The sequence below is a fragment of the Bufo gargarizans genome, chromosome 5 (genome assembly GCF_014858855.1).
Source record: "Bufo gargarizans isolate SCDJY-AF-19 chromosome 5, ASM1485885v1, whole genome shotgun sequence".
In the NCBI taxonomy this organism is placed as follows: Eukaryota; Metazoa; Chordata; class Amphibia; order Anura; family Bufonidae; genus Bufo; species Bufo gargarizans.
The window spans coordinates 60,875,750-60,899,552 of record NC_058084.1 but is presented as its reverse complement, the minus strand read 5'-3'; the positions used below and the strand labels follow the sequence as shown (position 1 = coordinate 60,899,552).

The 23,803-nt window shown below is 39.0% G+C and overlaps 1 protein-coding gene across 1 annotated transcript in view; it reads right to left on the bottom strand.

Moving 5' to 3' along the window:
- LOC122939302 (cell adhesion molecule 2-like) overlaps positions 1 to 23,803 on the bottom strand; it is a 198,296-nt gene that overhangs the window by 89,361 nt on the left and 85,132 nt on the right. Inside the window, exon 5 of the mRNA XM_044295373.1 lies at positions 21,795 to 21,899. Within this exon, the coding sequence (XP_044151308.1) occupies positions 21,795 to 21,899 (105 nt within the window). The remainder of the gene's footprint in view (positions 1 to 21,794; positions 21,900 to 23,803) is intronic.

Sequence of the window (23,803 nt, the reverse complement as noted above, 5' to 3'; positions counted from 1 at the left end):
CATTATAATGGCAGGTTTTGCCACATGCATTATCATGCATGTGATTGCCCTTTCCAAGTACTTGGGCCAATTGCCCACCCCTTTACTAGAGCAGTTCCTGTGGAGAGGGGTAGTACATATAGGTAGTTGCCACCCAATAGAAAATGGGAGGCCAACCAGATCTTGTCCCCTAAACCCTTACTTTCTAGGGCATGGATGTCAAACTCATGGCCCTCCAGATGTTGCAAAACTACAACTCCCATCATTCACTGATAGCTGTAGTATGCCCAGGCATGATGGGAGTTGTAGTTTTGCAACAGCTGGAGGGCCACGAGTTTGACATCTAGGGCATGTGCAGCAATGGAAGGATATCTGCTCAATATTGGATCTTCACATACTGTAAACATAAAGGCTTCTCTTAGGCCTCCAATATTTTGGAGTACATAATATTCATCCATGTAAAGAAGCCTTATCTGCTTTTTTTTAAAAAAAAGAAAAGTTTCACTTTTTCAGTAGTAAGACTCTTACAAAATCAGGACTATGCATTCCTCTAGGGATCTCTAAATTCTTCCAAATGGTAGAAGAGAATAAATGATGCTCTAATATAAATTATTAATGTATAACCTAAGAACAAACCAAGACTCAGACATTAATCCCTTGAATATAGTTTTTGTTTTGTAGTTTTTAATACAAATCTATTTAACAAAATGAGCAAACATATTGATGGCTTTAAATTGTAAATACAGTTTAGCATTTTTAATTATAATTCTGAATTCAAATTAAATTTTCATTTACACTTCTGAGACCAAGAATAATTTGTTGGATTATATAAACTTTTGCATATGTTGCAGTAATACTAACCTGGGGCTGTACAGCCAATTCCAAAGTGCCATGTTTTTTGGCCACCAAGTGATGTGGAGTAAGCCATTTGGCAAGTCTGCCTGAGTGCTGCTTCTAGCATGAATCATTCAGCTTAGTTGTCTCCGTTTTTGGACTAGTTTTGTTAGCACAGTTAATTGATGCATTTTTAATGGCGTGAACAAATCTTTTTTTTTTTTTCTTTTTTTTGATGTTTGAAATTTCACATTTTAAAGTACTGATGTGTGCTTTTGTGTTGCAAGAATGTTAAAATGATATGACTTATGCAGTAATGGCAATATGGCAATAAATATATATATTGCATTTTTAAGTATATTATTATTAAACATTGAGCAGATTTTTCACATTGTACATTTTTATTGTAAGCTTGTAACAAGCAAGAACATTTAATGGGGGTTTGATTTTTAAAAAATCAAATACTAAGAAAAGGTTCCTAAAGCATTTTCTGAGAGTTGTGAGGGATTTAATTCCTAGGCCAGTGCCAGAAGTCTATACAAGAACTCTGAAAGGGAACTTGTCACCAACTTTATACTGACCGTACTGAGAGCAGTATAAAGTAGTGGCAGAAATGCTGATTTCAGTGGTGTGTCATACATCAGCTAAAAGTAAGTGGTTGCCGAGAACCAGCATCATAATTATTGCAGCCCAGGCTTTGAAAAGAGTCAAATCTACCTGAGAAGAGTCATGTGTCATGTATGATTGCAAGGAGTTTATCCATTTCCTCTCATTCAAGTCATTTAAGTCCTGGGAAGCAAAGCATTGCGCTACCACCATCATGTTTGGCTGCTGGATATGATGTTCTTATGATGAATTATGTCACTAGTTTTACAACAGACGTAACAGGACCCATGTCTTTCATCAGTTCACAGATTATTATCTTAAAAGCCCTGTGGTCCTCTAGATTTTTTGGGGGGCAAATGTTAGATGAGCCCAATGTCTTTCTTAGTGTGGAATTGTGTACATTGTAGTTAAGTGTGGAATTTATATATGTCTGGGTTCTTTTTTGACCTCCTGGATAAGTTATCTGGGTGAAATTTTGCTAGGTCAGCTATTTCTAAGAAAGTGCACTGTGCACCAATGTCCCCAGCTTTCTAAATTTGGGGACAATGGTTGTCACAGTGGTTTAATGGAGTCCTAGACTTTGTAACCCTTTCCAGACTGATAGATTTCAATGACTTTGCTTCACATCTAACATAGTAACATAGTTTATAATTCTGAAAAAAAAGATATACGTCCATCCAGTTCAGCCTGTTAACTTGCAAGTTGATCCGGATTGACTTGATCCAGCAAGTTCATCTGTATTCTTTAGAATGTTGCATCATGTGCAGCATTTGAGACCTACAACCAACTTCACATTGACAGACAGGTTCTATTAAAGATATATTTAGATTCAACAGGGCTGCCAATAATCATACCTAGGTGTGGCTGGTGAAATTGAACCTGACAGTTAATTTAGTAGCTAAGGGGTAATTACTTTTTCACATAGGGCCAGGTAGAGCTGACCAACATTATCCTTCATTAAATAAAATTGTTACAAAACAGCAGTTTGTGTTTATTGGGTTATCTGTGTGATTATATTATGGAAAGCAGTTTGATGTTCGAAACGTTCACTTGTAACAATCTCTGTTTACCCAAAAAATTTACAAATTTTGAAGGGACAAATAGTGCAGCCCTATATATTTAACTTTTAAATATATGAATAGCCACTTAATTTGGAACTGCTTATTAAAATGTGCCTTGTGAGAAGAATGGAATTGATATCGCGCAGCTGGAGCCACCATTATCATTACAATGCCATAGAAATGCTAAGAAGTTTTGTAAAAAAAGAATTAACAACCATGTACATATTCTACGAATTAAAAGTCACATGTAGGGTGGACGTGACGATATGAGGACGTGACGTTGCACCCTCCTCCTTCCCCTGACCTGCCTCTGGTGTTTCTGCTGCCACTTTTTAACAGTGGTCCACCGCTGGATTTTTATGCCTCAGGACACATGTAGAGACCTCTGCTATGGGCTGATGACATAAAAGGGGGAGATCAACCCTGATCATCATATGTTTTTCTGCCCATCACTCCGCTTCTCTGTGCTGCTGCTCTCACCTATTGTTCCCGCGTCCTGGCGCCCTACTCCGGTGCTGGACATTGTGGCTTCCACCTGCCCTGAAGCTCTGTGCCATGTGCTGCTTTTTCGGGGTCCTGTGGGTCTCTGCGGAACGCGCGACTCATCTGCACTGCTGATCTCGGACCTTTCATTGTCTAAAACCGGTCCGTAAAAATTAATTAGTTCTTAAAATAGCTAAATGTAAATACAAGAACAGGACGAAAAGTGAAGTCAGATGTAACTTAAAAAAAAAAAAAAAAACACTGCTTACACCGGAAGAGGTAGCAGATGATCACTCTCAGGATAGAGATGGGGAGAGGGCGGAGGAAGAGGATATTCCTATAGTGGACCCCTCTACATTAGAGGAGATTCTAGTCAAATAAGAGAAAGGTGATACAAGATATTGCATAGCAGTTAGACGTGTCCTTAATAGATGACATAACTAAGATACGAGATAGAGTTTCCGTTATAGAAAAATCCGTGGGCTCCCTGGAGTATGAATCAAAAGCATTAAAATCTGAAATTGCCATTTTGAAAATAGACTATAATGACCTACAAAAAAAAAGTTGTGGATTTGGAAGACGGGTCCAGACGATTTAATGTTAGAATCCTGGAGCTACCTGAGGGTGCGGAGGAAAAAAAAAACCCTGCTAGAATAATTCAGTCCTTGATCCTTGTGAACTTTGGAAAAGAACATTTCTCACCTCTTTTTTTTGTAGAGAGGGCCCATCAGATTCCCAGGGGCAAATCAAATCCTGGAATGCAGCCATGGGTTGTCCTGGCAGAGATTCTTGTTTCCCGAGATAGAGACATGATCTTAAAGAAGGCCAGAGAGTGTCCCCCTATTGTACACAATGGTAGCAAACTGTCCTTTTCTCCGGACTTCTCGAAAGAGATTTAAGGAAAGAGACATAGTTTTTTTTTTTGCTGTAAAAAAGCGCCTACAGGCTAAAGACATTAAGTATTCCTTTCTGTATCCAGCTAAATTCCGGATTATTTTTAATGGAGTAACTCATTTTTTTGATACTCCGGGCCTTTTTATAGACTGGTTGGACCGGAATAATGTTTAAGCAAAGGCATATTTTCTCCTATTTATCCTTGTGATGGGGCAGGTTCAGGATAGGGGGAGGGATAGTCTAGGTAAAGAGATCTGCTTCTTGAAAATGGTGGATCAAGGGGGGTGGGGGGTAGGGTTGGTTCTTTTTGGGTGGTTTGCGATGAGTCTCTTTGGATGGATAAGTGGGGGGTTGGGGTTCAGAGGGGTCCTTTTTAAAATTTGATTAGCTGATTATATGTCTGTAAAAATTCTCACATGGACTGTATGGGGACTTGGGGATAAGCTAAAAAGACAGGTTGTGTTTGACTTAGTTCAGAGACATCTACCAGCAGTTGTCTGTTTATTAGAAACTCATTTTACTGAAGATGCTGTAATGTGGATTAATAGAGGATGGGACAGGCATTTCATTCAACCTTCACCAGCCACTCCAGAGGAGTGACGGTGTTTATGCACAAAAAGATCAATTTTGTTTGCGAGGCGTCCTCTATTGATAAGCAGCAGAAATTAGTTTTTTCTTTATGGGAAACTTGTAAAAATATTATACATTCTAGCTTTTATCTATATTCCTCCCCCTTTCTCCTTTCATGTACTTAATTGTTTATTAATCTTTATGGATAAACGGACAGATTGCCTTGCCCTAGTAAATGGAGATTTTAATTGTGTGATCAATCAAAAGACAGACCGGACTTCTACGGGCAGAGACTCTAATTGCTTTGCATCTAACCAGGGCTCCCCCTTGGTGCAATTTTGTCAAGAGTCCGGATGTAGATGCCTGGAGTTTTCTAGGACGGTGGAGAAGAGTCTATTCCTGTGTGACTAAATCTGGGAACTGAATGTTCAAGATCAATCTGGTTTTAATAAATGAAAAATACTTGAGCTATATTAAACTAATGAAATATGAAGCCAGGTCGGTCTCGTACCATTTGCCAGTATTCCTTGAGCTCTGTATGCTTAATGAAAGGCAGGGGATAGCGCCTCCCTTTAAACTAAACCCCTATCGATTATCGGTAATAGACAACCATGATTGCTTAAAACAAGAGTTGGTGTATATTTGGGATGTTAATTATAAATCAGCTAAAATGCAACTGGTTTGGGATGCGTTTAAGGCCTTTGTTAGGGGGCTATTTGTAAGTAACATCTCCAACTTAAGAAGGGGGTATGGGATGAAAGAGAGGGCTTTAAAAGCTGCTGCGCTATGTGGGATGCATAAGTCAGGAGTTCTCTGAATTTCTCCTTGATCATTCTCAGGAGAGACTCTTCTTCAAGGGACAAAAACAATTCTGTGAATCTAGTCGTCCAGGAAAACTCCTAGCTAAGGTGATATCTAATCAGGATAAAAAAATAAAATAAATACTTAGTAATCGTCTAACCGAGGGTACAGTTACTGATAACCAAGAGAAAATAAAGGGAGCCTTTTTAAAACATTTTGCGGAAATATATAAAACTAGTAAAGAAAACTTTGGATGAAACATATCTGTAAAGAATAAATCAAAGCAACTGGACTTACTGTAGATTTCTTGAAAACATTTTACTCGTTCTTCTGACTTGTACAGTCACTCAGAATTGAGAAAGCTCGTTGGAAGAACGAGTGAAATGTTTTCAAGAAATCTACAGTAAGTCCAGTTGCCTTGATTTATTCTTTACAGATATACCATGACATGGATAAATGAGAACCTTCACAGACACTTCGGATGAAAGGATGGATGCCCATTTGGACTCAATAAATTCTTGTTCGGGAAATTCTTCCCTTGGATCAGATGGTTTTCCATATGAGCTTTATTGTAAGTATGGTGACGTTATTTTTCCACGTTTTTTAAAGTTAATGGCTGAGTCACTGGAGGATGGTATTTTACCTGAGTCAATGACAAAAGCTGTAATCGTATTAATATTAAAAAAGGTGAAAGATCCTAGAAATCCTTTAAATATGGGGTGACATAGACCGATGTTGCTCCTAAATACAGATGTCAAATCACTAGTCGGACCACACATGGAGTATTGTGGCCCCCAAGAGGAAGCGAGGTGAACCGCGCGTCGGGGTTGGTGTTCCCTCCTGGCTCCTGGTCTGTATTTGGCTTTGCATGCTACTTTTGCACAAATTGTTTATATATGCTTTTCTTTGCCCTACACTTTGTTATATGGTTTAGCCATTTTAACCTGATTAGGGTTACTTCCTGTTGGGACACTGTAGGAACTGGTATTGTTGTTCATGGGATCTGTGCAATATTTTTGTAGCTATATGGGTATATATGTGCATTTTATCAGATATTAGTTTTAGTTACATGATGGTTTAACATACATTGGCATTGTACCCCCGTTGCAGATTTGATTATGCAGTCCTGAATGGCCGGGGGGAACTAATACTGTCATAGCACCTTTATGCATAGCTGCTATTTAACCCCTTAAGGACTTAGGTCATACCGGTACGCCCTATTTCCCGAGTCCTTAAGGACTCAGAGCGTACCGGTACGTCCTAAGTTTAAATAGTGATTGCGGCGCCCCAGGGGTTAATCTGAACAGGATGCCGGCTGAAATCATTCAGCCGGCATCCTGTCACAACGCCGGGGGGGTCATGTGACCCCCCCGTGTCGGCGATCGCAGCAAACCACAGGTCAATTCAGACCTGCGGTTTGCTGCGCTTTTTGCAGTTTCTGATCCCCGCGGTCCCTGTTAGTTAAGATAAAAAAAAAAAACTTTTATCACTGAATAAAAAAAAATACACTACACATATTAGGTATCACCGCGTCCTTAACGACCTGATCTATAAAACGGTCATGTTACTTTCCCCGCACGGTGAATGCCATAAAAATAATAAAATAAAAACTATGAGAAAGTTATTGTATAAAACTTACATACATAAAAAAATTGTATACATATTAGGTATCACCGCGTCCGTGACAACCTGCTCTATAAAATTACCACATGATCTAACCTGTCAGATGAATGTTGTAAATAACAAAAAAAAGTGCCAAAAAAGCTATTTCTTGTTACCTTGCAGCACAAAAAGTGTAATATAGAGCAACCAAAAATCATATGTACCCTAAACTAGTACCAACAATACTGCCACCCTATTCCGTACTTTTTAAAATGGGGTCACTTTTGGGGAGTTTCTACTCTAGGGGTGCAACAGGGGGGCTTCAAATGGGACATGGTGTCAAAAAAAACTGTCCAGCAAAATCTGCCTTCCAAAAACCGTATGGCATTCCTTTCCTTCGGCGCCCTGCCGTGTGCCCATCCAGCGGTTTACGACCACATATGGGGTGTTTCTGTAAACTAAATGCTTTGTAACTGGAAAAAATATATTATAATGGAAAATCTGCCAAAAAAGTGAAAATTTTTAATTGTATCTCTATTTTCCATTAAATCTTGTGCAACACCTAAACGGTTAACAAAGTTTGTAAATCAGTTTTGAATACCTTGAGGGGAGTAGTTTCTTAGATGGGGTCACTTTTATGGAGTTTCTACTCTAGGGGTGCATCAGGGGGCTTCAAATGGGACATGGTGTCAAAAAAACTGTCCAGCAAAATCTGGCTTCCAAAAACCATACGGCACACCTTTCACTCTATGCCCCGCTGTGTGGCCGTACAGTAGTTTACGGCCACATATGGGGTGTTTCTGTAAACAGCAGAGTCAGAACAATAAAGATACAGTCGTGTGTGGCTGTTAACCCTTGCTTTGTTAGTGGAAAAATGGGTTAAAATGGAAAATTAGGCAAAAAAAAAAAATTCTCAAATTTCATCCCCATTTGCCAATAACTCTTGTGCAACACCTAAAGGGTTAACGAAGTTTGTAAAATCAGTTTTGAATACCTTGAGGGGTGTAGTTTATAGAATGGGGTCATTTTTGGGTGGTTTCTATTAAGTGACTTCAGACACACAAGAATTCATGGAAAATGAAGAGGAAATTTAAAGATTTCACTTTTTTGTCAGTTGCCATTTTAATAGATTTTTTCCTGCTAACAAAGCAAGGGTTAACAGCCTAAAAAAACTCAATATTTTTTACCCTGATTCTGTAGTTTGCAGAAACACCCCATATGTGGTGGTAAACTGCTATATGGGCACATGGCAGGGCGCAGAAGGAAAGGAACACCATATGGTTTTTAGAAAGCATATTTTGCTGGACTGGTTTTTTGACACCATGTCCCATTTAAAGCCCCTCTGATGCACCCCTAGAGTAGAAACTCCCCCAAAATTACCCCATTTTGGAAACTATGGGATAAGGTGGCAGTTTTCTTATTATTATTTTAGGGTACATATGATTTTTGGTTGCTCTGTATTACACTTTTTGTGAGGCAAGGTACCAAAAATAGCTGTTTTGACACAGTTTTTTTTGTTATTTACAGTGTTCATCTGACAGGTTAGATCATGTGGTATTTTTATACAGCAGGTTGGTACGGACGCGACAATAATACAAATGATTTTTAGTGTCTCCATATTCTGAAAGCCACCCTTTGGCTACCAGAGATTTATTTTCGTTTTTTGCATATTTTTTATTTTTCTTCCCTATTTTCCGTAAGCCATAATTTTTCTAGATTTCCAGTAACATAGTTGCATGAGGGCTTATTTTTTGCAGGACAAGTTGTACTTTCTAATGCCACTATTAATTATGGCATACAATGTAGTGGGATGTGGTAAAAAAAATTTCAAATGGGTTAGAATTTGAAAAAAAAAGCAATCCCTCCACCAATTTAGGGGTTTTGTTCCCACAGCGTTTTGTTTATGTCAAAAATTACCTATGCCCTTCATTCTCTCGGTCAGTACGATTACAACGATACCCTATACATATATATATATATATATATATATATATATATATATATATATTATGTGTAAATACTGTAAAAATAACTTCACATCACCATATTCTGACCCCAATAACTTATACAGATACTTATATCTACTGAGCTGTTCATAGGATAATTTTTTGTGGGACAATTCATAGTATTTATTAATACTATTTTGGAGTGTGAATGACTTTTGGATCACATTTTATTTAATTTTGTTGGGTAAGAGAAGCAATGAAAAAATGTCAAATCGGCCATTTTGAACATTTTTTCCGTTACGCCATTCGCCGTATTGGATTTCTATTTAATTTTATTATTATGGGCATTTGCTGATACCCAGCATGTTTATGTTTATTGTTATTTATATATTTTTTTTATTATACAGATAGGGGGGTGATTTTAAAAAAAAAAATCATAATTTTAAGGCTCATAAATGAACTTATAAATAATGTTTTTACATTTTTAATTTTGACCTAAAATGGATTTAAAAAAAATAACAATTTCTTAGCATTTTGCTCATTTCTTATGTTGGCCTGCCATCTGGTGGCCAAAATAAGAATTGCAGCATTAATGCTCTGAATTTCTTCATGAGGTCCTGATTGGCTGCACGGTGCTTCAGTACTAAGCGCGGAAGCGTTTGAGTGTTTGTGCATTCAAGTTCCGTGATCTCACTTGATCATGGCATCAAAAGTATTTAATTGTGGTATTATTGTCAGTTGCGGTAATTAGCGAGCGGGCATCATGCTTGTACGGCGCTGGTAGCGAAAGGGTTACATTTTGGGAGACTGTCTTATGTAGGGGCTCATTTTTTTCTGTATGAGATGACGGTTTGATTTGGTACTATTTTAGGATGCATATGACTTTTTGATTGCTTGGTATTACACTGTTTGTGATGTAAGGTGACAGAAAATTTCATTTTTTAACACAATTTTTTTATGGTGTAAACGTGATATTTTTATAGAGCAGGTTGTTATGGACGCGGCAATACACAATATGTATATTTATTTTTATTTATTTCACTTTAGCACAATAATAGCAGTTGTGTAGCAAAAAAAAACAAAAAAAAAAACATTTTTTTGTGTCTCCATAGTCTGCGAGTTATAGTTTTTAGTTTTTTTTGGGTGATTGTTTTAGGTAGGGGCTAATTTTTTTACGGGATGAGGTGACGGTTAGATTGGTACTGTTTTGGGGGGCATATGCCTTTTTGATCGCTTAGTGTTGCACTTTTAGTGATGTAAAGCGACCCAAAAATTTTTGCAGCACAGTTTTTTTTTTTTTTTTTATGGTGTTCACCTCTTGGGTTAGGTCATGTTATATTTTTATAGAGCCGGTTGATACGGATACGGAAATGCCTAATATGTCTACATTTCTTTTTTTCACTATTTTTTACAATTTTTTTTTTACTTTATTTTTGGAAAAGGACACTTTTTTTACTTGAAACTTTAAAAAAAAGTAACTTTCTTTTTTTTTTAACTTTATTTCAGTTCAATTTTTGTCCCACTTTGGGACTTCAACTTTTGGGGGTCTGATCCCCTTTACAACGCATTACAATACTTCTGTATTGTAATGCATTTGCTGTAAGAGTATTACCACTTTAATACGCTTACAGCCTGCTTGTCTGTGAGATCCAGGGGGCCTGGATCTCACAGGCTCTCCCGGAAGGCAGCCACAATGCCTAAGGAAGGCATCAGGCTGCCTTCCCTGCCATAGGGTCCCCGTCACAGCAGCGAGAAGACCCAATGGACAACAGCACCCATGAGGATGCCGCACGTGATTTCACCAATGCCGGCGCATACAGCAAGGGTCCAGCCATCAGTGACAGCCGAACCCCTGCCTCTGATCGGGCGGGCGCAGCTCCTACACCTGTCCGATCAGCGCACCGTACCTGTACTGCTCTTGGATTTCTGTTGCGCATTTCTGCGCCATACATGTACGGCGCTGGTATCCTAAGGGTTAATAACTAAATTGAGATAAAAAAATATCACAATATGGCTTTGACTATTTCTAACTAGAGATGACAGAATTTTCTTAGTTAAGATGGTGATTTTACCCCAACTTTTCTATACCCTTAGGAATTTCCCAATCTGGATGCAGGACAAGTTTTTTTTTTTTTACTCATTGAGAGGCTGATCAAAGATCTTCCTTAGGAAGAAAGCGAGTGAGGTTAAAATTAGACTATTTTTATCATCCACTAGAGCAGGGAGGGTTGAATCTTCCCTACTTTAAGGGCTATTTTTTAGCTGGGCAGTTATGGTTATTTTGTGAATGTAAGAAAAGTGCTTTGTGTAAGACTTTGGTGAAACGAACCCCATTTGATAATATTTTTCCCTGTTGGAATCTGGGCGATTAATTAATGTTGAACAAGAATAGAGAGCGTCTGGAAAGCTATGTTCTTGATCCTGGACCACTATTACAAGATGGATGGGAATAAAGGGTTCTCTTTTTTGCACTCCTCTTTGGCATAATTTTTATTTACAGGATGTTGATAAACTACTTGGGGATAAGTTTTGGCAGAAAAGTAACATTATCTATGTTTCACAGGTGGTGAGGAATAGAGAGGTACTTCCCTTCTCTGATTTATCACAAAGGGCAAGATCTTCTTATTTTATAAATTATTAGTTAAGGCACTATTTAATAAGACTGTCTCCCCGAGTCAGGGGGCTTGAGGAATTTATTGTCCAATGGTTATGTTACAGGAATGGGGAAATATATTTGCTTATTTAAGATTAGTATCACATAATTCAAATTACATATTGGTACAGTTTAATTATTTACACAAAGTGTATATCACACCAGGTTGGCTTAATAAATGTGGTTTAAGAGAAACTTCAAACTGCCCACGGTGTGATGTACAGTGGGCCGATTTTCTGCACATGCTTTGGTTGTGTCCAGATCTTTAAGTTTATTGGGGTTCAATCTGGAATTTTATCACCCAAAAGGGTGAGGGTAGTTATTCCGTGACCTGAGTGAACTAGCTCAGGTAAACTGCCATAAGTACAAAAAGATTATTTTGATTAGAATTATGTTTTTAGCCAGACTGTTGATTATTCGAGTCTGGATCTCGCAAAATACTCCAAAGCTCAATGAGGGGTTATATTTGGTTAATAAGGTCAAGAGATATGAGACTGTTCTATATAACCAAAGAAATTCTGAGGAAAAATGGTCTAGGATATGGGGAGAATTCACAGTATTATTAATGCATATTTGGGTAGGTGTATAGTCTGTAAATCACTGAAGAGTTAAAGCTACTATAAAACTTAACTTTTATATAAGATAATAGTATACTAATATAGTACACTATAGGGTATGCAGTACCTAGGACATTATATATATATATATATATATATATATATATAACACTGAGTCATGTATCACGGTTCAGACGTATGGTACTTAGGAGATCTGCCGGATCCAATTACCAGATTCCACTGCTCCCACTCTCTTTTTCTTTGGCTCAGGCTGTGAATGTAGTCCTTCAACTGCAAATTTACATACCCTATTAGTGTACTCCACTAGATATTTATCTGCAGCTATCCAAAACATATATTGTTTTGTGGGATTCATTTTAATTATTATCTTATATAAAAGTTAAGATTTAAAGTAGGTTTAACTCTTCAGTGATTTATAGGATATGGGGAGGTTGGAAGAAGTAGCTTTTTTGTTTTTTTTCCCCTCTCCCCCCTCCACATACTTTCCATATTCATTTCCTTTGCTCTTCACTTTTTTATTTTTTTATTCCCGAAATGCATCGCCAAAAGAGGCAGAGTAGGTTTGGGTTAAGTGGGTTGGGAATGGAGAAAAAAACGAGGGATAAGAATTATAATGCAATTGATTAACTATGCATTTTCCTAAATAAAAATATATTAAATAAAAAAATATATATATGGCTTATATGACATAAAAAATAATTTAAAAAAAGCCATACTCATCTGCACTGACACCCTGCCACTTATTGAAAAATTGATTGCGTAATTTAAAAAAAGGTCAAACATGTTATTGCTTCTATTGTTAAGAGACTACGTTGAATTTTTCTATTAACAAGCAAACATGCATTTCCTAATTATACTTTCAAAAAAATTATCATCTCATTATTGCCTTATTAGAAAAATCATGCAAAATGATGACTTTCGTCTGAGAAATCTATCTGAACAATCACACACTTATCATTAAGACTTAAAATCTTTTCAACCTTCTTTTCTACTGTCAGCAATGGACAGAGGCCATATGATCAAATGTTTCATCATCAGAAGCCAAAGTAAGATGGACTACCAGCTGTCTCTTTTCTAAGGAACATCTCTATGGTCCTTGAGATATGTTGCTTTATATTTCACAAAATATTATCCAAATCAGACTTGCCAATAGGACTTACTCAGATGGCACTCAAAGAACATTTTAGAACAATCCAAAGTACTCACGAGAGAAAGACGGATTGTATCCGTTTCCAATAACTGATTACTGGCAGGAAATATCCTAATTAAGTTTTTTTATGGCTATTTTTTAATTTTTAAAGGAGTTATCTGGTTCTTTAGAATGTATGGTTTGTCCTTAGGATAGGTAATCAAAATAAAAACAGATTAGAACAAAGGGGGGCTGGCACTTGGAATTCCGACAGATTGGTTAGTTAAAGGGGCCACTGTGCTTTCTGAAGTACTGCATCAACTTCATTGTCTGCAAGACATATCACCATACGTTCAGTAGCATCTGTCTGTTATTGCAGCTCAATCCCTTTCATTTGAATGGGACAAATCTGTTATAAACTGTGATACCAGGCACTGCCTCTTCTAAAAAATATAGAGATGTAGCTGACCAACAACAAAGGGGATATTACGCTCACTGGAGCACAACTGACCCTTAAAAGAGTTGAGAGTCAGACCCAAACTGATTTGGTGTTGATGGGCTATACTAAGGATAAGCTATCAATTTTAGGGCTCATGCACACGACCAAGATCACCCCAGGAAACACTGTACGTGTGTCTGCTGAATCTGCTTGGCTGACCGTGGCTCCACTGAAATGAATTGACTGCATCTTAGTGTTTTATGATGCAGTCAGTTCATTACTGATTGAAGATCTCTTTTACTGCTGATCTATGCTTCCAACAGTCCAACACTGTGCCCCCCAAGTGACTGGCTGAGTAGGCATATCAAGGCATTTCCTGTCTATCAAGAGTGAACTAGGAAGCAGAAACCAGTTGGGACCTGGTAAAGATCTGAAAAGGAGCTCCAGTGGGAGGAGTGATCCTTTGTTTTTGAGCCCTTTCTAATTAAATCTCTCCCCTGGAGAACCTCGATCTAATCTAAGGTAGGTCTATAAATATGACAAACATACAATAATTCATAATATACTGTGTATTAAAATGTTTCTGCTGAGAGCAATTTTTAACTGCAGTGGATGAAAAGGAAATAACACTTTCTACATGTTGCTTTATATTTCACAAAATATCATGGCTCCAAGGATAGAGAAAAGGCATTGCTAGTGGGTCTAGCTACAAAAGTGGTTACATCTAGAATTGAGCAAATCAATTCTTTAGAGTCAACATTCTACCCAATAAAATAAATAAATAAATTACACTCTGAATTCTTGAGATTAAATTTAGGCAAATTTATGAAGGGAGAGTTTGAGAAAGAGTATGAACCCACAGTGCCAACTAACCAATTTGGCTTTCAGATAAACCCTAAGGGCATTTTTCTGGTGCTCCCCTGGTATTCTCTCTTTAACAAACTCCTAGACTTTGCTGCGGGGAAACAACCAGATAGCTACCTTCTGAGATAGTCTTGGTGTGACAGCTGACTCATTGGCATAAGGGACACGGCGGCAAGCAACATAAGTTCAGGGTACATAAAAGCATTAAAATGCTGGAAATCTGCAAGAACAGTCTGAACAGTCACCAAGACTAGAATGGAATTTTTTTTAGAGATTCAGGCAGAACACTGTTAATGCAGACAAAGGAAAATACTTGTGTGTGGAGCTGTGATGAGGCAAACACGAGGCCGGCAGGCTGGGGACTTGACTTGGGTACAGGGTAGACAGACTGTGATAACTTAAAAGGGTTGTTTCACTTTAGCAGATGGTATTTATCATGTAGAGAAAGTTAATACAACACAATTACTAATGTATTGTCCACATTGCTTCCTTTGCTGGCTTGATTATTTTTTACATCACATTGTACATTGCTTGTTTCCATGGTTATGACCTCACTGTAATCCAGCAGTGATGGCTGTATTTGCACAATATAGGAAAAAGCACCTGTCTCTCCGGTAGATGGGACCGTGGGAGTGTGCATAGTCCAGCACTTTTTTTGATAGGGTGCTAGCATGACCACTGCTGCTGGATTACAGGATGGTCATAACCATGGAAACAAGCTGTGTATAATGTGATGGGGAAAATGAATCTAGCCAGCAAATGAGGCATTATGGAAAATCACAATACATTAGTAAGTGCCTTGTATTAACGTTTTCTACATCAGTGTTTCCCAACCAGTGTGCCTCCAGCTGTTGCAAAACTACAACTCCCAGCATGCCCGCACAGCCAAATGTTGTCCAGGCATGCTGGGAGTTGTAGTTTTGCAACAGCTGGAGGCACACTGGTTGGAAAACACTGTTCTACATGATAAATGCCTTTTTCTGAATTGAGACAACCCCATTAAATACAAATTGAATTTTAACTTAAAAGTATAGGGGCACACATGTAGGAAGGCACACACTAGACTATCAAGCACCTTTTCTGGTTACCAGGGAACTTAAAGTTCAGACACCTTTCTGCTTAGAGAGGGTGCCTTAAATACTCAGAGACTTTCAGCCATTTTCTGAGGAAGGATTTGGGATCACGTGCACTGGCCCTTTAAGGGGCCAGAGGTGAGCATGTGCCCTAAGGAAGCATCAGACAGGAGCATGGAGGCAGCATCATGGAGAGAACATTGGTGACATGGACACCAGATTACATGGTAAGTTGCATGGATTCCACACCTGCATGGGTAGCAGGGTGGCAGGAACGGGCTGCAGACCTAACAGGCAGACTAGGGATTCAAATTACTTTTGTTTCTTATAGGATTGGTTCTTTCCTGAATTGAATCGATTCAGACTAATCAGATGGTTAAGACCCAAAACAATTTTTTAGAAATTTGTTCAACTCTAGTTATAGCGCCTGTCACAATTTTTTTGAATTAAAATTCAACCCACATTTAAAAAAATATATATTTGTTAAAATCAAAATTTGTCCTGACACGGTGAGATGGAACTCCAATTGAAAACAGAGAAAACGATCCAGCACTGCCAACAATTAAAACCAGATTCTTTATTTTCATGGAAGATACAAGCAGATAATATCTTTGACATGTTTCAGGCTGCACTAGCCCTTTGACCTAGGTCCCCATTATGTTGTGGGAATTTGGAACCAAAGTAAAAAAGACATGGTGTTTGTTTCAACCTCTATACGTTTTCAATGACCCTTGGGCTAATTTCGCACTGCTTGCTAAATTGCTAACACAATTCTTCTAGAGAAGGCAGTCCTAAGGTAATTATTGGTAATTAGCCAATATGAGTATGGGGGACCATTTATTCAACTAGTGAATGATCTTCAGCAGCTGCTGAAAAGCCTTTTGTTGTGGAGTGAAAGAGCATTATTTGCCATCGATGGGTGGTTGCGCATAAGGAGCTCCTATGAAGGTGGTATATGACATACTGCTTCATCAGTAAGAGATCGGTAGCATCTATGCAATGCTAACAATTGTAAAGCCCTGACATTAAAATGTAATGCTTATACATTAACATTACCATTATTACTATTACAATACTATCGTAATAACTTTAACAACTACTAATTCTAACAAATTCTAACAACATTTTGAGAATTAGCAAATTCTGTTCCCTTTGCCCGACAGGCCTATCACCCATACCACCTAATGACATCTATTTTTAGGTTTCTACAATCTTCTATCTAAGCCAGCAATGGAAAAGAACCATTGGATCAAACAGTTTATGATTCTAAGCGAGAAAAAGATGGACATCCAGCTGGGTCTTTCCTACAGATGATCTCTGCCTTCCCTAAGATAAGTTTCTTTTACTTTAAGCAAAAAGAAAAAAAAAAGTTCACAAATGCAGGCATGCCAATGGGATTTATGAAGATCGCAGTAGAGGTAGATGCATTTTAGAAGCCTTAAATGGACTCAATTATATGAAAGAAATTAGATTTATGCTCCTAGCTTGAATCAGTATATTTATAGCTATTTCAGAGGCACAGGTGAACTGGGTCCTGAAGCCACTCTCTTATATCTCCATAGGGCCTGATCGCTCACTTACATATCTGAATCAATTATAGTAATTTCTGCAACAAATCAACTAAGCTTCATACAGTCTTAAAGGGCATCTGTCAAAAGATTTGTACCTATGAAACTGGTTGACCTGTTACACGTGCACTTGACAGCTGAAGGCATCTGTGTTGGTCCCTTGTTCATATGTGTCCACATTGCTGAGAAAAATGATGTTTTAATATATGCAAATGAGCCTCTGGGAGCAATGGGAGCGTTGTTGCTACACCTAGAGGCTCTGATCTCTCTGTGGCTATAGCTACCTCTCCACTTTGATTGAAAGGGCCAGGCAAATAAAAACATAATGACACCAAACCAGAGGTGCAAAAAAGGTATTGCATGAATGATTCAGCTCTTTTCCTTCTCCCAGCTAAAAGTTGGCAGCAGGCCATGACGGGGACAAGCCTCTCTAGCGTCACCCACGATGCAAGGAAGGCTCATCCCCGTTGCGGCCTGCTATTGGCTACTCCCCCCCACTGCCAGATGTTTTGACCCATGCAACAGGGAGATGTAGTGGTGGCCGTGTGTGGATCAGGAGCTTGTGGGTGCCAGAGAGTGGGGTGACTATAAACTATATGAGGTGTCTGGGCATTTGGGAGGGGATCATTATAGGGGTTGGATAACCCCTTTAATTATCATCTGCAGCTTAGATGTGAAGTCACATTTGTACTGTTGTGCTTAGCTGATAGATGATTGTCAAGACTCATCATCAATGCCAGGGCACAGTCTCACTCTCTTAATGTAAACAGTTCCTTTCAGTCACAAGAAACAGAGATCTTGAGATGAGCTGAAACAGAAATTATTTCACAAGGACTTTTGATGTTCTGTAGTGGATGGGAAGCCATTTGTTCTCATTGAAGATAACCAATAGTGTATGGAAAATGATTTACAGGCAATGGGCCATGGGAAATAAATATGCTAATCAGCTTTCCTCCAAAAGGAGGAAACCTACTTGTCACCAGCCAAACCAGAGACTTCTGCCAAAAAAAATGGAGCACATTCATTAAGTCTTAATAAACCCCTAAGCTGACAGTGGACATGCCAAAGTTATAAAGATGCACTGGCCTCATCATACCTTCGACGGATCCACTGCTCCTTCTAAATGTAATACTGCTTCCTAGCTGTCTTACATTTAGACCTTTTTCTATGCCTGGAAAGGTGCATAAAATGGTAAATGAAAAGACCCTGCCCATGTCACACCCATTTTTTAGACCTGGCTTGAGCAGGAAGAAGTCTGTAACGGGGTTCCGAAGGTGCACTTGGTCTCCCATTAGCCGCAGACCTGCTGCTTAGGTTCAGGAGCGAGGATCTGTGCTTGACCTTGTTCCCAGGGCAGCATTGCTAGCTGGGAGGTTCCCTGCTCCTAAGTCTGCCTTGAGCGCCGAGCTGATCACTCGGTGCTCGACTGGTTGGTCTGTCGGTCATGTGACGCTGGCCACGTCACATGACCCTCACTCCCCACTCTAAATACAGGCAGCCTGCTGGCCACAGGTTGCCTGTTAATTTAGGTTCCACCTGTGATGTTGTATTTCCTGGCGTACTTACCTCCTGCTGTTTCCTGACGATCCTCTGCCTGCTCCTTGTGTACTTTGCTGCACTCCTGGTATTCTGACCCCGGCCTCCTCCTGACGATCCTCTGCTTACTCATTTGGTACTTCACGACTCTCCTGGTATTTATGACCCCGGCTTCCCTTGACTATTCTCTGCTTGCTCCATTTGTACTTTGTAGCTTTCCTGTTATTGACTCGGCCGTTCACGTTCTGTTGTTTGTCTGTCTGTCATCCCTGCACTTAGTTCAAGCTAGGGATTGCCGTCCAGTTGTCCCCTGTCATTAGGACTCGCGAGGCAAGTAGGCAGGGCCAGGGGTAAGGGTGGAGCGCAGTGGTCACTTCCCTCCACCCTGTGTGTGTGTGTGTGTGTGTGTGTACGGGACTGCTACAAAGTCACAATCTGCACCTGAAATATGGCTAATATAGAGGTATTTCAGTGTCAGAAATGACCTCCAATGTCTCTTCCTTATGAAGAAATATCTGATTTGGTTGGTATGAAGAAGTTTTCTTCCTTCTGGAGGAGAGTTTATTTATATACTATGATTAGAGATGAGTAAATTTCTTAAAAATGTGAATAAAAATATAAAAATAACTATGATTTAAGCATTATTTATTTGAAATCGGAAAGCCTACTTAATGGAGTTAGATTTGATATACAGATAAGTGAACTGTATAATTTTTCATTTTTACTACTATTTGTAAAACACAGAAGCAATTGATTTTTCACGGATTAACCCATATCTGTTTGTATCTTGGTTTAAATATTTAATTTTAGCATTCTGTTGATTCATACATAGTAAGAAATTAATTTATAATTCATTTATTGGTTGAACAACAGCCTTTAGAGTTTTAGCTCAGTCTGGTGTGCCCTCCCTGTATATGTGGTCTCTGTATATGTAGCTTCTACGAGCATTATGACACTATGAGAATTATGCAGTTGCTAATATAGGCCGTAGCTTATAAGCATCTATAGGCGCCATTAAAATCCGCTCCTTGCTATTTTTCAATTCCTTGTCAACAATCCAAAAATGTCTTTTTAGTAATTATAGGGCAAATGTCATGGCAAATGGTTCCATTGTTATCCCAGAGGTCTGGGTAACAAGCTGATAAAATAATCCGCATTTCATGTTCCATTAACATAATAAGGTTGAATAAAGATGTACAGTAAATCAATCTAGTACAATCTATTCTTCTGTAATAATCCAGAAAAAGGCAAGCCCATATTAATGCAGAAAACTATTTTCCTCCTGATTATAAATATGCAATTCCCTACACCTCAGCAATGTGATATTCCCAACTTGTAATTAATACTTCCAAGGCATCCTGGCTCATCCAACAACCAAACTAAACATCCATACCTCCCTATGGACCTCATTTTGCCCAGACTATGCTCTTTACTGGCCAGAAGAGTAAATGTTTAAATACCAATAGTTAGATTAGTCTTAAAAAGGTTTACTGGTTTCTGATATTAATGGCCTATCTGCCACTGTTTGAAGGTGCTGTGTTTTCTTCACTGTTTACCAGGTTTCCATCGTCATTACAGCAGCAGGTAGGTGTAATTACAACTTCACTTGAATTGGACAGAGAATAACAAGAACTATACCTCTCCATCCTATTGAAGTGAATGGGATGGAGGATCTGTAATGACACTGCTCAGTGCGGCAATGTGGATGGCGAGCAGGTAAACAGGGAAGAGAGAGCAGTGCTTGCACAAGTGCTGCTTTTTCTTCAAACAGTTGATCGGCAGGGGTATCAGAAGTCGGAGCCCCACTGATCTGATACTGATGACCTAACCCGAGGATAGGTCATCAATAGCAGAAACCAAACAATCCCTTTAAGGCAGATTTACACTACACAATTGTAGGCCAATTTCTGGGAACTTACATTACTACAAAAGCTTGTTCCCAATAATCTGTGTAAATGTGCTGCCGATCACCCGAGGAAAGAGTAATACGCTTGTCCATTGGGTGAAATGATCTTTCACACAGCATGTTAAATCATAATTTATAGACAGTATATCCTGCTGGTGTAACATCGATCAGCTGCCCAGAAACAATGAACTTGTAAAAGGACGAGTAATGACAGTAGCGACTGCTCGTCTGCATACAGAGGTGAATATTGCTGCATGTCAATGCAGTTCTCTCTGCCTCTGATGAGCAGGCAATTATTGTGAAGGAAAGGTCCCTTCTAGGGATGAGTGAAACCCGCGGATGTTCTGGTTCGATCGGTACCGAACTTGACCCCCAACACCGAACCCCATTGAAGTCAACGGGGACCCAAAATCCTAATAATTGCCTGCTCAGTTGGACAGTATAAATCCACCTTTAGGCCTCATGCACACGACTGTATTTTTTAACGTCCCGCAAAACATGGTTCCGTTGTACCGTGATCCGTGCCCGTTTTTTCTTCCGTGGGTCTGCCGTGATTTTTGGAGGATCCACGGACATGAAAAATGAAATAAAATTCTAAGTCAAGTTTGCCATTGAAATGATAGGAAAAAACGGACACGGATCACGGACACGAATCACGGACACGGATGACAATCTTGGGTGCATCCGTGATTTTCACTGACCCATTGACTTGAATGGGCCCGTGAACCGTTGGCCGTGAAAAAAATAGGACAGGTCATATTTTTTTCACGGCCTAGAAACACGGGTCACGGGCGCGGTGTAAAAACGGTGCACAAGCCGAGTTTTCAACGGAGTCAATGGAAGCCGCAGAAGTCAATGGAGCCGCAGAAAAAAACTGAAAACGGCACAACGGCCACGGGTGCACACAACGGTCGTGTGCATAAGGCCTTAGTCAAAACTGGTGAATTTAATGATACAGTAAGGCAGTATTCCACCTTTTGTCTGACTGCAGGCTATCAGGAGATGCCCAATACTTTCACTGTCAGGGGAAATGTCTAAGGTGTCTAGCAGCATCCTTTCTCTTCCAATATAGAACACATGAATGCATGGCTAAGCTGAGCGTGCATATGTATATGGGGATCAGGAGGAATAGCTTTCAACCCAAGTTATCAATGCAGGCATCCAATCCAGCTGAATATTGTCCTGTTTACCCATTAAGCTTCAATTATCACATCTCAGTTATTGACATAGGTAGCAGACTAGTGCACAAGGTGTATGATAGAGCGAACATACCTTCAGTGCCAGAGACGGATGATTTTGAACGGGGTGTTATGGTAACAGAGGTTTTGACTGTTGCAGTGGTGAAAAGGGGGATGATTGTGGTTGTAAATAAAGACTCTGGTCAATGGGAAAACATAAAAAGAGACATGAAACATAAAGACAAAATCATAGCATACAAAAATCATAACAATGGTTAATCTGGGTGATGTAGATGCATATTAACATAGGCATGCTTAAAGTAAAGTGATCACTTGGTCGTTTTATAATATATGAATTCACTCTCGATTTAAAATTAATTTTGGTAGGAATTTCTATAAAATGCTTTCTTGCATTTCAATTGCAGGGTACTGAAAATAAATTATTGGCCGAAGCTGCTGCATGGAGAGTGAATTGAGTTGGCAAGAATCAAGCTTTTACCCATGCCACGTACAATGGATTGTGCAGTGGAGAACAAATGTGGATAAAGCAACATGCTGGGTAAAAGTGAGAGACAAGCAAATAATAACATGCTAAAAACATAAAAATCACATGTTAAAGACAAGGTTTCACCTGCATTGTTTTCGTCTGGTCTATTGAAGTGAAAACTAAGAGGCAGATATCTTAATGTTTTACATCCTGAACTCAACAGTCATTCTATAACTGTAACACAAGACAATGGTGAGCTGCAAAGACCAAGACCCTATAGTTAGAGATGGACTTGCGGTTCGCCTGGCGGTCGTTTCGCGGTGAACTTTGCACGTTTGCGATTTGCCGAACATATGGCGATTTACGCGGGCACCATATTCTTTTGCATTGCGCCGAACCTTTACCCATGACACATCCATCAGGTGGGACAGGACAGCCAATTAAGACGTTTTTAGCACATGCACCCCCCCACCCCACCCTATAACAGAACCCGATCTGGCCGCCATTTTACATCCTGTGTTTTGCCAGTGTAGGGAGAGTTTTATTTGTGGAGCAAGGAAAGGCTGTTAGGGACACCAAATGCTAGTTAATAGGGATGAAAAAGTCTTTTTAAGGACTGATATAGGTGTGCTATCGATAGGTGTGATATACTGGGGGGGTGTAATATACTTATAATATACTTTCTAACATAGAAAGTATATTATAGTGCATTTGTATTGCACAGTAGTCATGTGCGGTTCTGCTGCGCTTTTGGAGCAACTATTTGCAACGGGTGTGATATACCTGCTTCCCCCCAAAAAACTGATTGAAGGGTGTGATATACCTGATTGCCCCAAATAAACAGGGTGGTGTGATATAACTGTTGTGGCAAAAAAAAAAAAATTGAGAGTTTTATATAACTGCTTCCACAAAATACTGATTGAGGGCTGCGATATAACTGCTTCCACAAAATACTGATTAAGGGGTTCGATATACCTGTTTCTAACAAATATTAATTGAGGTCTGCAATATATACCTGCTTCCAAAAAAAACTGATTAAGGGGTTTGATATACCTGCTTCCAAAAAAAACTAATTGAGGGCTGCAATATACCTTCTTCAACAAAATACTGATTAAGAGGTTTGATATACCTGTTTCCACCAAATATTTATTGACACCTACGATATACCTGCTTCCACAAACTACTGATTAAGGCGATTGCTATACCTGCTTCCACCAAAAATTGATTGAGGGCTGTGTATACTTGCTTTCACAAAATACTGATTAAAGGGTGTTATATGCCTGCTTCCACAAAATACTAGTTGAGGGCTGCAATATACCTGCTTTCACAAAATACTGATTAAGGGGTTTGATATACCTGTTTCCACCAAATATTGATTTATGGCTGCGTATACCTACTTCCACAAAATACTGATTAAGGGGTTCGATATACCTGTTTCTAACAAATATTAATTGAGGCCTGCAATATATACAGTCATGTGAAAAAATTAGGACACCCTTTGAAAGCATGTGGTTTTTTGTAACATTTTTAATAAAATGTTATTTCATCTCCGTTTCAACAATACAGAGAGATTAAAGTAATCCAACTAAACAAAGAAAACTGAAGAAAAGTCTTTT